This window comes from Poecile atricapillus, chromosome 14, assembly GCF_030490865.1.
Source record: "Poecile atricapillus isolate bPoeAtr1 chromosome 14, bPoeAtr1.hap1, whole genome shotgun sequence".
NCBI classification, from domain to species: Eukaryota; Metazoa; Chordata; class Aves; order Passeriformes; family Paridae; genus Poecile; species Poecile atricapillus.
In genome coordinates, this window is record NC_081262.1 from 8194995 (window position 1) to 8208136 (window position 13142).

At 41.5% G+C, this 13142-nt stretch overlaps 1 protein-coding gene across 1 annotated transcript in view; it reads left to right on the forward strand.

Annotated features, from left to right (window-relative positions):
• BMERB1 (bMERB domain containing 1) overlaps positions 1 to 13142 on the forward strand; it is a 46707-nt gene that overhangs the window by 29180 nt on the left and 4385 nt on the right. Inside the window, exons 3-5 of the mRNA XM_058849334.1 lie at positions 8510 to 8583; positions 11418 to 11532; positions 12632 to 12714. Of these exons, the coding sequence (XP_058705317.1) occupies positions 8510 to 8583; positions 11418 to 11532; positions 12632 to 12714 (272 nt within the window). The remainder of the gene's footprint in view (positions 1 to 8509; positions 8584 to 11417; positions 11533 to 12631; positions 12715 to 13142) is intronic.

Below are 13142 nucleotides of genomic sequence, written 5' to 3' on the forward strand. Positions count from 1 at the left end.
TAAAATACCAGTACACTGGTATTTTAATACAGATTAAATTAAATGAAATTAAATGCAGGAAGGAATCTCTGCTGATTGCCTGCCTTAATGCAACCACTGCAAAGGGAATCAACACCAAAGTACACAAGAACTTCTGAAGTGAGAGGTTACTTCCCTTGGTGATGACAACCTTAAATAAACCAACTTAGAAATCCCATGTTTTAATTAAAAATGGGTGCAGTAAATCTACTAGACACAAAGTGGGAATATGAAACAAGATGTCTTGTAATTGGCTGAACTCAGAAAGTAATGCTGCAAAGTACTACAAAAATGACTACTTGGAGTGTTCCATTCTCAGGTGAGAAAAAGCAGCAGTAATTGCTCTTTGTATGAGCAAAGTTCATTTCAAATTTTAGTTCTTTTTTGAACCAAATACTTTAACACTCTTACACATGTCTCACTAATGTGACATCAACTCTGATTTCTCAGTGGCTTCGTGCCTTGTGTGGCAACAGAGCCCCACAGTGAGCATCACCCTGGTGCAGGGTGACAGGGAGGGAGAGTGGAAGGAGATCAAACAGGCAGAGGTGTGAATAGCAGTGGTAACTTACTGGGTATATTACTGCTAAGCAGGTGTTCTGACTTTTGCTGCTCCTTTTTATCCTTTGTACTGCATATTCCCTGTTTTCTGTCATCTAAAGGTAAGCAGGAATTCCCTTAGGACTGCTTACTTATGTGTTCAACATCTGGTACTTTTCACTGAGTTTGGCACCTGAGTTGGCACCTGTTACTGCAGTGTAAATAACTAAGACCAGCAAAACCATGTTTTTGTTCATGAATAGAGCTGTTGTTGTCAGTGTTTTCTGATAAGATCTGTCTTTTCATGGAAAGGAGCAATAAATCTTTTCTCCTTCACAGTTCTGGAATCTTAACAATACAGTATCACTTATTATGACTTCCTTCCTTTTTTTTTTTTTTTTGTCTTCCTGATTGTATCTTGCTTTAGGAACATAGGATGGACTTGGGGAGGCTGTAGAGAATGAGACAGTTGTGTGATGATACATATTATTCAATAAATATAAATGTCAGGCTGTCAGGTTCATAAGATAAGGAAAAACACCAAGCCCAGCTGTCAGACGGGCACTGTGGCTGTCCCACTGATACAGCCTGGCATGGCACAGACTCTTCTGCAAGGCAGGGTGAAGTTGTGCCTGTGACTCTGTGTCCCCTTTGCCTCCCAAGCACACTGCAAATAACCAGAATCCTTGAGGAAATAACCAGGAAACTGCAGGCTGTGAAATGGCACAACTTGGCTTTCTAATGCAAACTGTTGGACAGTCAAAGCTCGAGGTCTCTGAGATTAGGAACAGCATTTCTAGGGGATTGCCAAGGATCAAGAACGTCAATGTAGAGCTGGGAACTCCTGTAAGGTCCAGCTCTGCCAAGTCTCCCAGCTCCACACATGGGAGGCTGGAAGCCTCAAAAACATGAGTACAGGACAGAATTGCAAAGTTCTGGACTGTGCACTTAAAGCTAAAAGTGCAGAGATCAGCTCTCCAAGAGGAAGGAAAATGAGTTCCTTCCTTAGTTCAGGTCTCCTTTGTCCCGTTTGACAGCAAACCATCAAGCCCAGAGGAAAACACAACATCGTACTCTCAGATGTGTGGTTGTGAAATGGTCCGTTTAAATACTCTGAAAGGAAAAGCAATTCTTTAGTGGTGTATAATGATAAACATATCATTCAGAAAGTATTTAATTAATTGTAAACTTGGTAGTTGAGATGTTTTTTGTCTCAGAAAAAAAATTTCATTATTGTCTCTGTTGGACAGCTAGGAAAACAGTTCTTTAATAGAGAATTTTCTTTAAACAGCATTTTCTACATTGAGTATGTGTTGTGGTTGACACAAAATGCTGTTAACAGAAGAGGGAGCAGCTTTGATCTTTGACATTGTCATTTTTTAATGCAGAAATTTAGCACTGTATTTCCAGATGTAACCTTTTATTCCAGCCTGTTTTTCACTTCCCAGTTCTTGGCTAGCTGTGCTCTGGTTTGCAGGAGTGGAAGGTACAGTGGGCTGTCCCCTGAGACCACCCAGCACATCAGGCACATGTGGCACTCACAGATCCTGGGCCCCACTTTTGGACAGCTGAGCTTCCTCTAGGCAAGGATGTTTTTAATAAAGTGTCTCCCTTGCCCTGTGGTATTCCACTGGTCCTGCTCAGTTGTCTTCTGCTATAAATAGGAGAGTAATCAGTGAATGGAAAAGCTTTGGAAGGGACTGTCAGTGTTTCATTTTATACCAGAAACCTTTCTATTCTTTTCAGCTGTTATAACAAATAGTTGCTTTTCTGGTTTCAAAAATAAGAGAAGGTCAAACAAGAAGGTAACTGAAGAAGGAAGTGTGTCATTGATTCTGCTGGAGGCAATGCACAGCCAGACCTTGAGTTTCCTCCTTCCAGTGCCTAACATCCAAAACCAGAATTACCAGAGTAGTTTAAATGAACCAGGTCTGCTTTTGGATAGAATCTTCTGTATGCTGCTGCAAAGGGCATACTTGTGAATTTAAATCTGACTTCTCTATTGTCTATACATTTTTAGACAAATTAATTTAGTTGATTTGTCACATGGAGAAATATACGCCTCCACAGTGGGGCAATTTCAGGAAAACTCTTGTTACTATTGATTCATAGTAAAACTTTGTAACTGGCAGAGGAGATGGCCAACCTCAAGGGAATTTAGCAATGTCAGTGAAAATGACAAACAGACAGCCTCTCTAGACACTGCTCTGAATTTATGTGAAATATACCTTAAATATAAGCCTTCTGGGACTGAGAATTTCAAACACCATTTCAATTCTCTGAAACAATAGCTGAATTATGTTACTGTGCACATTGTGCTTCTGTGCACTGTTCCTCCAGCAGAGAGCACTTTCAACAAGAAAAGTTAGACCCACTTCCATTAATAGTGCAAGTTAATCACAGGACCTGTGATTTGTGAGCTGCCCTGCCCAGCAGGCTGGCCAGCAATCTGTTACCTTAATTGCCAGCTCTGTGTCCTCCAGCCCCAGCAGCACCAGGTGCTGAGCTAAATAACAATGTGATAAACACACACCATAATGACTCAAACAACGTGTTCTGTATTCATTAAATGTTGCCTGTGATCTCACAGATTTATAATTAGAAGATTTAAGTAACTAAGCCAAGCTGACAGGGATAAAAAGGAGTTGAATATAGAAGAGGAGCATCAGGTGGAGGTCGGTCTCTTCTCCCACGTAACAAGCAACAAGGCAAGAGGAAATGGGCTCAAATTGCACAGGGAAGGATTAGATTGGATATAAGGAAAATTGTTTTGACTGAAAGGATGATCAGGCATTGGAATAGGCAGCCCAGGGTAGTGGTGGAGTCATCATCCCTGGAAATGTTCAAAAGGCACGTGCACGTGGCACCTGGGGATGTGGTGAACATGGCAGTGCTGAGGTAACTGTTGAACTCTATAATCTTAGAGGCATTTTCCAACCTTAACAGTTCAGAGATTCTATAAATTTATTGGGCTCTTGTAGTCCCAAGAACACTTGCACGACTGCAGATTCCCCACAGCTTTGGCAAAGCCATAAACACCTGCAGGATCCAAAGGCAGCTTCCACTGAGGTCCCTCAAATCTGCGGCTTGACATCATCCCCATCTCTGTAGCAATTCTCTTTATTTCTACACATCTCTTTACTTCAATCCCCCAAATTTCTCCATCACAACTGGTTGCTTTTGGCTGGTTTCAGCATGCTCACTGGAGACACCACCAAAGAGATGATCTTTTTATCCCTACATTGAGACCTTCAGTTACGTGGTCATGTCAGCCTGTGACTTAGCATGACACCTGATTCTCAGGCCAGCTCCTAGACTGGCACTATCAAAGTCTTCAGAAACTCCAACAATTACAAGTATTTTACTCCTGGGGCAGGAATGTATTAAAACAGAACTAAAAATAATTTAGAGTGCCTGTAAACCCTTCTGGAAGAGAGGGAAGGAAACCAGCAAACTGGGTCTACATTCCTTTTTTAACTTCAAGCACTTTAATCCAATAACAGAAAACAAAGGAATCTCAGACCTCCTCTTATAGACATGCTAGAGGGAGCACAGATCTATTTCTAGCTTTGAAAGTCATTCAGCAAAGGCAGAAGCCCTCTAGACACACTGAACTGCTCTGCTCGTCCTGAAATCAATGAAAATGATATTTGATGCTTATGTAGCTGTTACTAATAGTTCTTACATTCAAATATGAAGTATTTGTCGGTCTTGTTGGCCATCTCCTTTTTTTGGCTGGCCATTAAGGGAGGTGTTTAGTGATTTTTCTATGGGCTTTCACTATAATTTTTTTGCTTTTTCCTATGCATGTCTCTAGATGGCACCTAGGTCTTACATGGGGGAATTTGGTTTTCATCCTTGGCTGAAGAGAAAGAAAAATTCAGCTGTTGAGGAATAATTTCTACTGAAACCAAAACAATTCTTTTGTGTCTGGTACAGAATGTTTCTTTTTTAAGTCCTGCCTCCCATGATCTTGCACAGCCTTTGGGGCTTGCAGGGCACAGCTGAATGGGAGGGCAGTGCTCTGTTTGCCTGCCCTGCTCCCCCTCAGTGCAGATGGTGACAGCAGAGGTGACTCATGCTGTCACCTCGCTGCTGGATGGGGTGGCAGTGACGATGCTCAGGGCACTCTCCCCTGGTAGCTGGACCACAGAAACATGTAATGGGGCTGAGTCACTGTGCCAGAGCACTGCAGGCTCCCCGACCCACTTATTTCCCTGTCATTTTGTGACATGTTTAGAAAATCTTCTGCTCATGCTGTTTATTCATTATGAGGTTTGGTTTTTTGTTGTTTCTTTCTGGCAAACAGAGAGTCTGTTTGTGATGATATAGCTTAAATACCAAAAGAGAAAAGAATAATACGTGCTTGTGTGATATCTCCAAGCATACAGAGGGGGTTCTGCAATAAGCCATCAAGAAAGAAAAGCAGAAGTCAGACTGTGTGTCAGGGATACATGAAAGCACACTGAGAATTCATCCCTAGTTCAATACTATTGCAATTACTCCAAGAATAGATTTGGGCTCCTAACCAGAGAAATTTTTTATCATACTCATAACTCATGTGTTTAGGATTCCTGGGCAGACATTTAAAGCTCAGCTCTGGAGGAAAAACTGCCTTCTTGTAACTGCTGTTTGCTTCACTGATGTTTTTTCTACAATGTGAGAAGTATTTTCACAGGGACTGGAAAGAATGTATGGTCTCTTCCAGAGAAGAGAGACAACCTCTGTAGGTTAGGGGACGCAAAGGAATTTTTTCTCCTCTACTCTGCAGATTGCTGCTCTCCTTAAGATTTCCAAAAGCTCATCTTACTTCCTAAAGTGGTCTGATAATAATACCAAGATGCTCTCAGTCAAACCCTGTTGACCATCCAGGTTCCAAATGAGAAATACACTGGGATTTACATGTTTGTTTGTTTTTTTTTCCCCAGAAGCAGCATTTACTTCTTCTGGGACTCCTGTGACTACTCACATCCAACATGTAGAGCATAAGGGGGAAAAGAAAGGAGGGTTCATAGTACCAGTACAGATTGAATGGCCTTCCAAGAGATTTCCTTTCCAGGAGTTCCTCTTCTTCCCTTTTCTTCAAGGGCAACAAGGCAACTCTTGCCCAGGGCAGCACCTGTTGCCCTGCATTCAGTATTATTTGCCAGCAGATGTGGGATGTGCTTTATAGTTACAAGCAGACATAGATCCTGCTTTCATTAAGTCAGATAGATGAAGCTTTGGCATGGTCCCATATGTCCTTCAGCCCTCCCTTTTGCCAGTTAACCTTTTTTTTTATTACTTTTTTTCCTAATCAGCACTGTGGAGTGGATGAAACACAAAGGCTGTTTGACACAGATGGGAGGAAAGATGTTCCATGTGCTTAAGGGGCTTGGTACAGATGGCAGGTTCAGTTTTTGTCCAACAGCACAATGCATCCCCCTGCAGAACTGGGACTCTGGAGAGGTCATCTGACTCAGGATCTTTGGAATTCGTGTGGTCACAGAGCTGTTACAGAACTAAAGTGCTTTGGCCATGGATTTACTTCTCTGCTGTGTGTTACAAGGCAGGAACAAAGTTTATGGCTCAGGAAAAAGAGATGCTAAGAATATATGTGGAGTACCAGCTACATGCTCTGCAGTCAGATTAAAAAGCAGCCAAAATAATGGGGAGAAAGTGCAACAAAAGTTGCAACATGTACAACAGGCCAGTACCTTTGTCACAAAGTAGGCACAGGGACTGTAGGGGCTACTGAACATGAACGATCTTGTTCACTTGGAATATACTGCTGATGATATTTTAAATTCCTGAAAATCCTCAGAGAATAGCAGTGCCATTTTTGGAGTTCCTTAGTGAGGGCAGGGAGCCAAACTGATATAGTAAAGTATTTTAATTAGTGTATTTCAGAGCTTCTCAGAATGAAGCCAAATCTTCTGAATAAGGAAAAAAAAAATCCTCTCCATCTATCAAGAGATCCCTTTTGTAGAAACTCACTGTTCTCTTCACTAGTTGAGAGTGTGGCCTGATGTAATTTGAATATAGCAGCTCAATATTGAACATTTCTTGCCAAGAAACTGTCATGTTTGTTAGGCATGGTCATCTTACTTAAATGTGTGAAGATGACACCCAAAGTGCATGAGCACTGAATAGATAAGGAGCTGTGAGGCTTGCTCATATCCCAGCACATTTTGAATACCAGCTCTCCTGGGAGGACAGCGTTTAAGATTAATTGATAAAAGTAATTCCAGTACCATTTAGTGTGATGGATCTCAAGAGTAAAGCAGGCTTTGCTTGTGATGAGCCTGAATCATATAGGGAGCCTAAGTAGGAATATTCATCAGTAAAAGCATGTCTGCCTCCAAGCTTCCTAAGCATGCAGAGCAAAGGACCATGCACTAGTCCTGAGGCAAACATGCTGCTCTTCCCAATAAAACAAAGTCTTACAAGACAGATGGGCAGTGAAAGAGCAGATCCCAGTGGAAGTGACAGGGGTACACAAGGAAGGAAGAGGTCAGCAATAAGGATTATTAGGAGAGGTATTTCACAGCTGTATTTTGGGAGGAGAGGTGTAAAAAGACAGCAGGAATAGCTGTCATAGCACAGTAAAAGTAGCAGAACAGGCAAGGTGGAGTTAACCCAAGCAGCAAATAATAGAAGGATCAACATGTTTTCCTAACAAGAGCAAAACAGCTGAAGGACAGCTCCCTGCAGAGACCTGTGCTCCTTGCAGAGGCGGCAAGGAGAATAAAAGCTCTCGGTTGTGATTAAAGTCTTGTTTGTGCCAGAAACACCTACTTTTTTCACTCCTCTCTTAATTCAATAATTTGGCTGCATTGTCCTCTGGGGGCTCACTCTCACATACACACACACACGAATCCCTCAGCCCTCCTCTCCTGAAACACCACGGTGCCAGCCCTGCTCTGATGGCACTTGAGCTGCCTTTGGGTGCTCAGGCAACAGCCAACCCAGCCCTCAGGCACAGGAGTGTGAGAAACAGAGCTCAGAGATCCTTGGGCAAGGAGAGTGTTGGTGAGATCCAAGCTGAGGATGTACAATTAATCACACAGGCTGGGTTTTGTGCTCTTCAGGGGGTGATTTCAAAACAGAAGCCCCAGATGCTGCCCTTGGAGCCAACACCTGAGCCTTGGCTGCCACTGTGGCTGAGACACTGAAATGAAACCTGTGCCAGGAAGCTAATGCTGAAGGCTGCTACCTTCCAGGGGAATGATTCAGCATGGCAGCTCTCAGGAGAAGCAGCAGTTTCAATGAGAACTGAAGGTGCAGTTTCTACTAATGTTTTTTTTTTTTTTTTTTAAAGTGGTCTTCTGTGTCTTAACATTAATGGACTTTCTGCACATATTGAGGATTTGAAGCATTCAACCTCAACCATGGAGGACATTGACCCAAGGCAAAAAACCTCAAAAATAGATAAATGCCAAATTATGACAGTTTCCAGATCTCTGGGGTTAGAGCTGAATTATTAGTAAGGTCACAAACAAAGCTGGTAATAGAATATAAACCTTGCCCTGGCTGTGCCAAATGAAGCACCACCCTCTGCTGCCCCTTGCCAGGTTCTCTGTTATTCTTGCTCTTTCCCTAGTGAAAACTCTTGCTGCAGTAAGTGCAATATGGCACACCTGTCTTTGCCCAGGACCATCATGGATACAGGTGCCCATTCTGGAATGTTCTCTGATGTTCAAGAAAGTAAAAGGCATCTGAAATTATCCACAGTGGCAGGTATGAACCTACACACAAATTAGAGCCAGGAAGACAAATAATCTAGGGCTGAATGGGCATTTAGTATTAAAGACCTTTTGCTTTCTGTTAAGCTAGGTGAGCCAAGAGTGCCAGGATCCCCTTTCAGGCTGACAGGCAAGGGCCAGGGTCATGTGTTCAGATGAGATCTGGCCAATCCCATCAACACAGAGTGGAGTTTGTATGTCTGACCATGCTTTTTCTGTTTCTGCAGGATGGATGACATCCAGCTGTGCAAAGACATTATGAACCTTAAGCAAGAGCTGCAGAGTTTGGTAGCAATCCCAGGTAATGGCTGTCTCCATCCAGTATTAGGATAATGCCTGTGTTCCTGACACCATCCCCACCTGTGCATCACCCACCCATGCCCCAACAATCAGAATCTCCTCCCCACAAGGTGGTGTTTCATACATCCCTCTTTCCTCTAGTCCTTTTTTTAAATTCCCATTTTCCTGCCCACCTCTAATCTCTGTGTCTCTAAATTTCTTTTCATGCTGTATTTCACTGCTCCCATGGCAGCAACCCTGTAAATATCACTCAAACAAGGAGCACATTCCTTATTTCTTGCACTGCCTTGGCAATCTCAAGGGAACCAAGCGGCACGGAGATTGTCAGGTAGAAAAGACAAGTGCTGAGATACTAGAGATAAAAGAGGGAGAGGAGAAGGATTTATAATCATCACTGTGAATGTGATTGATTTTTTTCCTTGCTACAACAATCCATTATCACACCTGTAGTTAAATCTACCTTCTAGGATCAAGAAGAACAGGTTTCTACAAAAAGCAAGGGCCAAAACTCTGGTTTGTGTTTTGCCATTCATTGTTTGAAGGAGGGACAGAGCTGTGGGCAGTTCTGCAGTCACTGGCTCCAAATTCCAGCTCCCTTCAGTGAGGAATTTCACTTCACTACAGCTTTGCCATTTTAGATGATCCACAACAGCCCTACTCTGTTCAAGAAAAAAAATAGACATATCTTGCAAAACACTCAGCAACTGCAGCAGATCATTTACAGCACACATTACTGCACAACAGCCTCCAGCACCCTGCAGAAATAATTTGCTCCTGCTTAAGTCCAAGTTTTGACTATACTTTGGTTATCCTCATTTTTCCTCCTCACATTTTATTGTGCAACTTTGAAGGACAATTTTGTCCTCAGAAAGGGGGGAGAAGGTTACTTGTGACATAGGAAAAAGGTCTACTCTGAAACCACCCACTCTGAGCTGTGTAAGAACTTGGCCACATTTTGCACCTAACAGAAATAGATTAATAATATTTCTTACTTTTTCTTTTCTTATACTTCTTAGTAGAGGTCACATTTTAAATTTTTAATAAGAACACTGTTGGTTCATTATTTGTTCAAATGGAAAGGATTACAAATGATTACAAATCCTAGAAAGTATCTGTGAATGATGCCCCTTGCCTCACTTTTCTGATCTGCAAGCTTTCCTGTTGAAACCTTTAGCTAACAGATAGGGTTAATTAGCTTTCATTCTTTTGATGCTTCTGCTGTTTGGGGTTTTTTTATCTTTTAGAAATGATTTTCCAGTCTCAAGGCCTCGAGCAGAGACCCACAGACAGCAGCTTCTCCTTAGCGCTTCCCAAATCTCAGCAAACTCAAGAATCCAGTAGGTGAAATTCCAGCAGCAGCATCTCCAGGCAGGATCACAAGAGTTTGGTCTTAACAAAGACAAAGCAGCTGCTGGCACTAAGTGCTGACACAGCCTGTGCCTAACCTAGAAAAACACTTTCCAGAAATGGATTCATTCACAGGATCTCTACCATCATTTTCCTGTAAGAATACAGATTTCTATAGAGGAGTGCTCTTTGGTTTCAGTAGACACAGTTTAGCCAGTTTCAGTAGATATGGATCAGTCTTTTAGTACACAGAATATGCAGTATTTTACCACATATATTAATACTTTAATACACAGTTTCCCGAAGGATATAATGGGAGAGCACATCTCAGTTTAGGAAAAGGATAGATTGAAAGGAAGTAGAAAGTAGCTTCTACTTCCAGAAGGGAGGAGAGTCCTTGCTCCTTAGCCATAAGAGACAAACTTCTAAACTTCTAAACTTAGCAACTTCTAAGCATTCTTCTTTTTTTTTAATCTGTACTAAAAGCAATTGTTTTCAAGTGTCTGATTAATTTAGCTACTTAAAGTGTCTTATAACTTAAATCAGCAGACATCACACAGCTCAGATGCATCAGACTGCAGGCAGCTCACTCTTCTTCCCCCAGCTCTCACTGTACTGAATTGTGCAGTTCTCTGAACACAGTTCTACTGCCCAAACCCCAAAAATCTCGATTTAATACAAAGTGTCTTCATAGCTGATCAAAATTTTTCAGTTTCTTGGAGAAATACTTGAGCTTGGGTTTGCCTCTGCCTTTCTCATCTCTGCTGCACTTGCTAGGTTTGAAGAGTTCTGTCTTAAACACATTTGCTTTATAGCCTGAAATGACAGCTCTGTAATCCCTAACATTTATTTACAAACACTTTTAGTTTGTGACAGGCACATCTTTCATGCCACACAAATTGTTGTTTATAGACAACCTTGCTATTCCAGACTGGCCAATTAACAAGAAAATATATTAATTACTGAGATTTTTGAAGTACAGGAAAAATAAACCTGCATTTATTTTTCCACATTTTACAATTTATGCTATTTGTGGGGATTTGCAGCTCACCTGCCTTGTCAGTGTAGGAAAAAAGTGTTCTTTTCAACAGCCACAACTGTCTTGAAACACAGAGAAATAGTTCCTTTTGATGTGATCCCCTTTCCCCTGAGGTCAAATGAACTTTGGATTTTAACAAAGCATCTTGAACTATTTTCTTGCCAAAGCTCTTAAAAAAATCCCAAGCACTGTCTTGCAGAGTAATTGAGTATTAAAAGCAGGCTTAGCAAACCCCACAGCGCCTTCAGACCATTAAGCTGATCAGAGTCAACAGCAGCAAGTGAAGACAGGAGGCAGTGACCCGGCTTGCTGGGGTTTTGGTGACTCAGGTCAGGAAAACCATTGGCTTCAATCAGCAGTTGGTTCTCAGACATCTGCAACGTCCTACACCACCCCCTCACACTCCCCAGAGCCCAAAGTCATACACTCTTTTCTCTGTTTTTGACCAGAAAAAGAAAAAACAAAGATGGAGAAGCAAAGAGAGGATGAACTGATTCAGAAGATTCATCGACTGGTACAAAAAAGAGATTTTCTTGTAGATGATGCAGAGGTGGAGAGATTACGGTAAGAGCCAAGAGCAACTGAACTTATTTAGTGATATTCCACAAGCCTAATAATAAAATAGATTAAGTGACAAAATTTAAATCAACATTGATGGGAGAGAATTGGTCCTTCAAAACAACTTACCAAGTTAAAAGCCTCATCCCTATTCCATAGGAAAAACATTAAAATTAGATTACTCTAATTCTGTGGCTCTTTATCCCATTAATGATTCAGTCATCTCATGAATAACAGTGAGCTTTGGTCTCATTTTCCTACCAGAAACAGTCTGGGCATTGCCCATTTAGAAGAAAAGGATTTGTGCTGCTACCAGGGAATTCTCTTGGCATTAGAAGTAGACATGAAATGGAATTCTACAAGGGGCATGTTTGTAGATATCTAAAATCCTCCTTTTTTAATTATTCATGTTGTCAGGTAGATTACTACTATTCCCATCTTGTTATAGCAAAACAGCCCAAACAACAAGAAAAAACCCCAAACCAACTGAAAAGCACTCAGCAGTACAGTCAGTACCACTCAGCACTACAGCCCTACCTAAGACATAAACAGGTTCTGAAGGGTTTCATCTCTGTAGCTTAGCCCAAAGTTGCCAAGAAAGTTGTGGTCTTCCTCAAAAGTTCACTTCCAGCACCCAAATCCAATCTTTTGTTTGAGATCCACACTCTACAAAGAGTCAGTTCTGCTCTTACTCCCCCCTCTTTCAGCAGTAAAGACTCAATCCATTTATCCAAAATGACAATATCTCCTCCAACACATTTAAATTCTGAGCAAGCGGAGAGGAGAGGATAAAGCAAAGCTTTTGCCAGAGTCCTGCAGCTGATCAAAGAGAGCTGGCCAAAGGCAGCAGCTGACACAGCCTGAGCTAGAGCTGAGCCCAGAGCTCTCACTGAGCCCTGTGTGCAAATCGCAGAAGCCTCAGTGGCAGCTTTCATTTAGGCAAATATTTTGCTTTTTAATAAGCGGCAAAATTAAATGTTTCTAAAAATAGCAAAAAAATTTAGTTGTTTACTAGTGGCTTAATCCTATCTGCTCTAGCTTTTACTGTCCCATTTACAAAGAAAACTGTCATTCCTCTAACATTTATTTTCCTTCTTTCCACCAGGGAAAAAGAAGAAGACAGAGAGATGGCTGAGTTCCTTCGCACCAAGTTAAAACCCATAGACAAAGCAACACAGTCTCCTACCAGTGAGTTCCTAACCATTAAGAAAAAGACAGGAACAAAAGGAAAAACTCCAAAGACAACTGATTAAAAGAGCATTTTCACAGGGCAGCCTCTGGCAAAAGCTAGGTGAAGCTAGCTAGATCACCTAGAAACAACACAGGGTGTCAGCAACTGCTGGCAACTTAGACTTCAGATACCAAATTACCCCTTAAAACTGAATTTTAGTCACCTGTGGCCACTTCAAAATTGCTCTGTATGTTTTAAATATGCGCAGTATATTTGTATACACAGTGCCACAAGCTGCTTTTCTAAGCAGTTAGATTTTTATTAATAATTTTCCTTATCTGTTTCTACAAAAATAACTGAAAAAAAAACTCTTCAAATCCATGCTTGAATATCTGAAACAAAGTTCACCTGTTTTACTGCAGACAAGGTGGAAACTAGAGAAAAG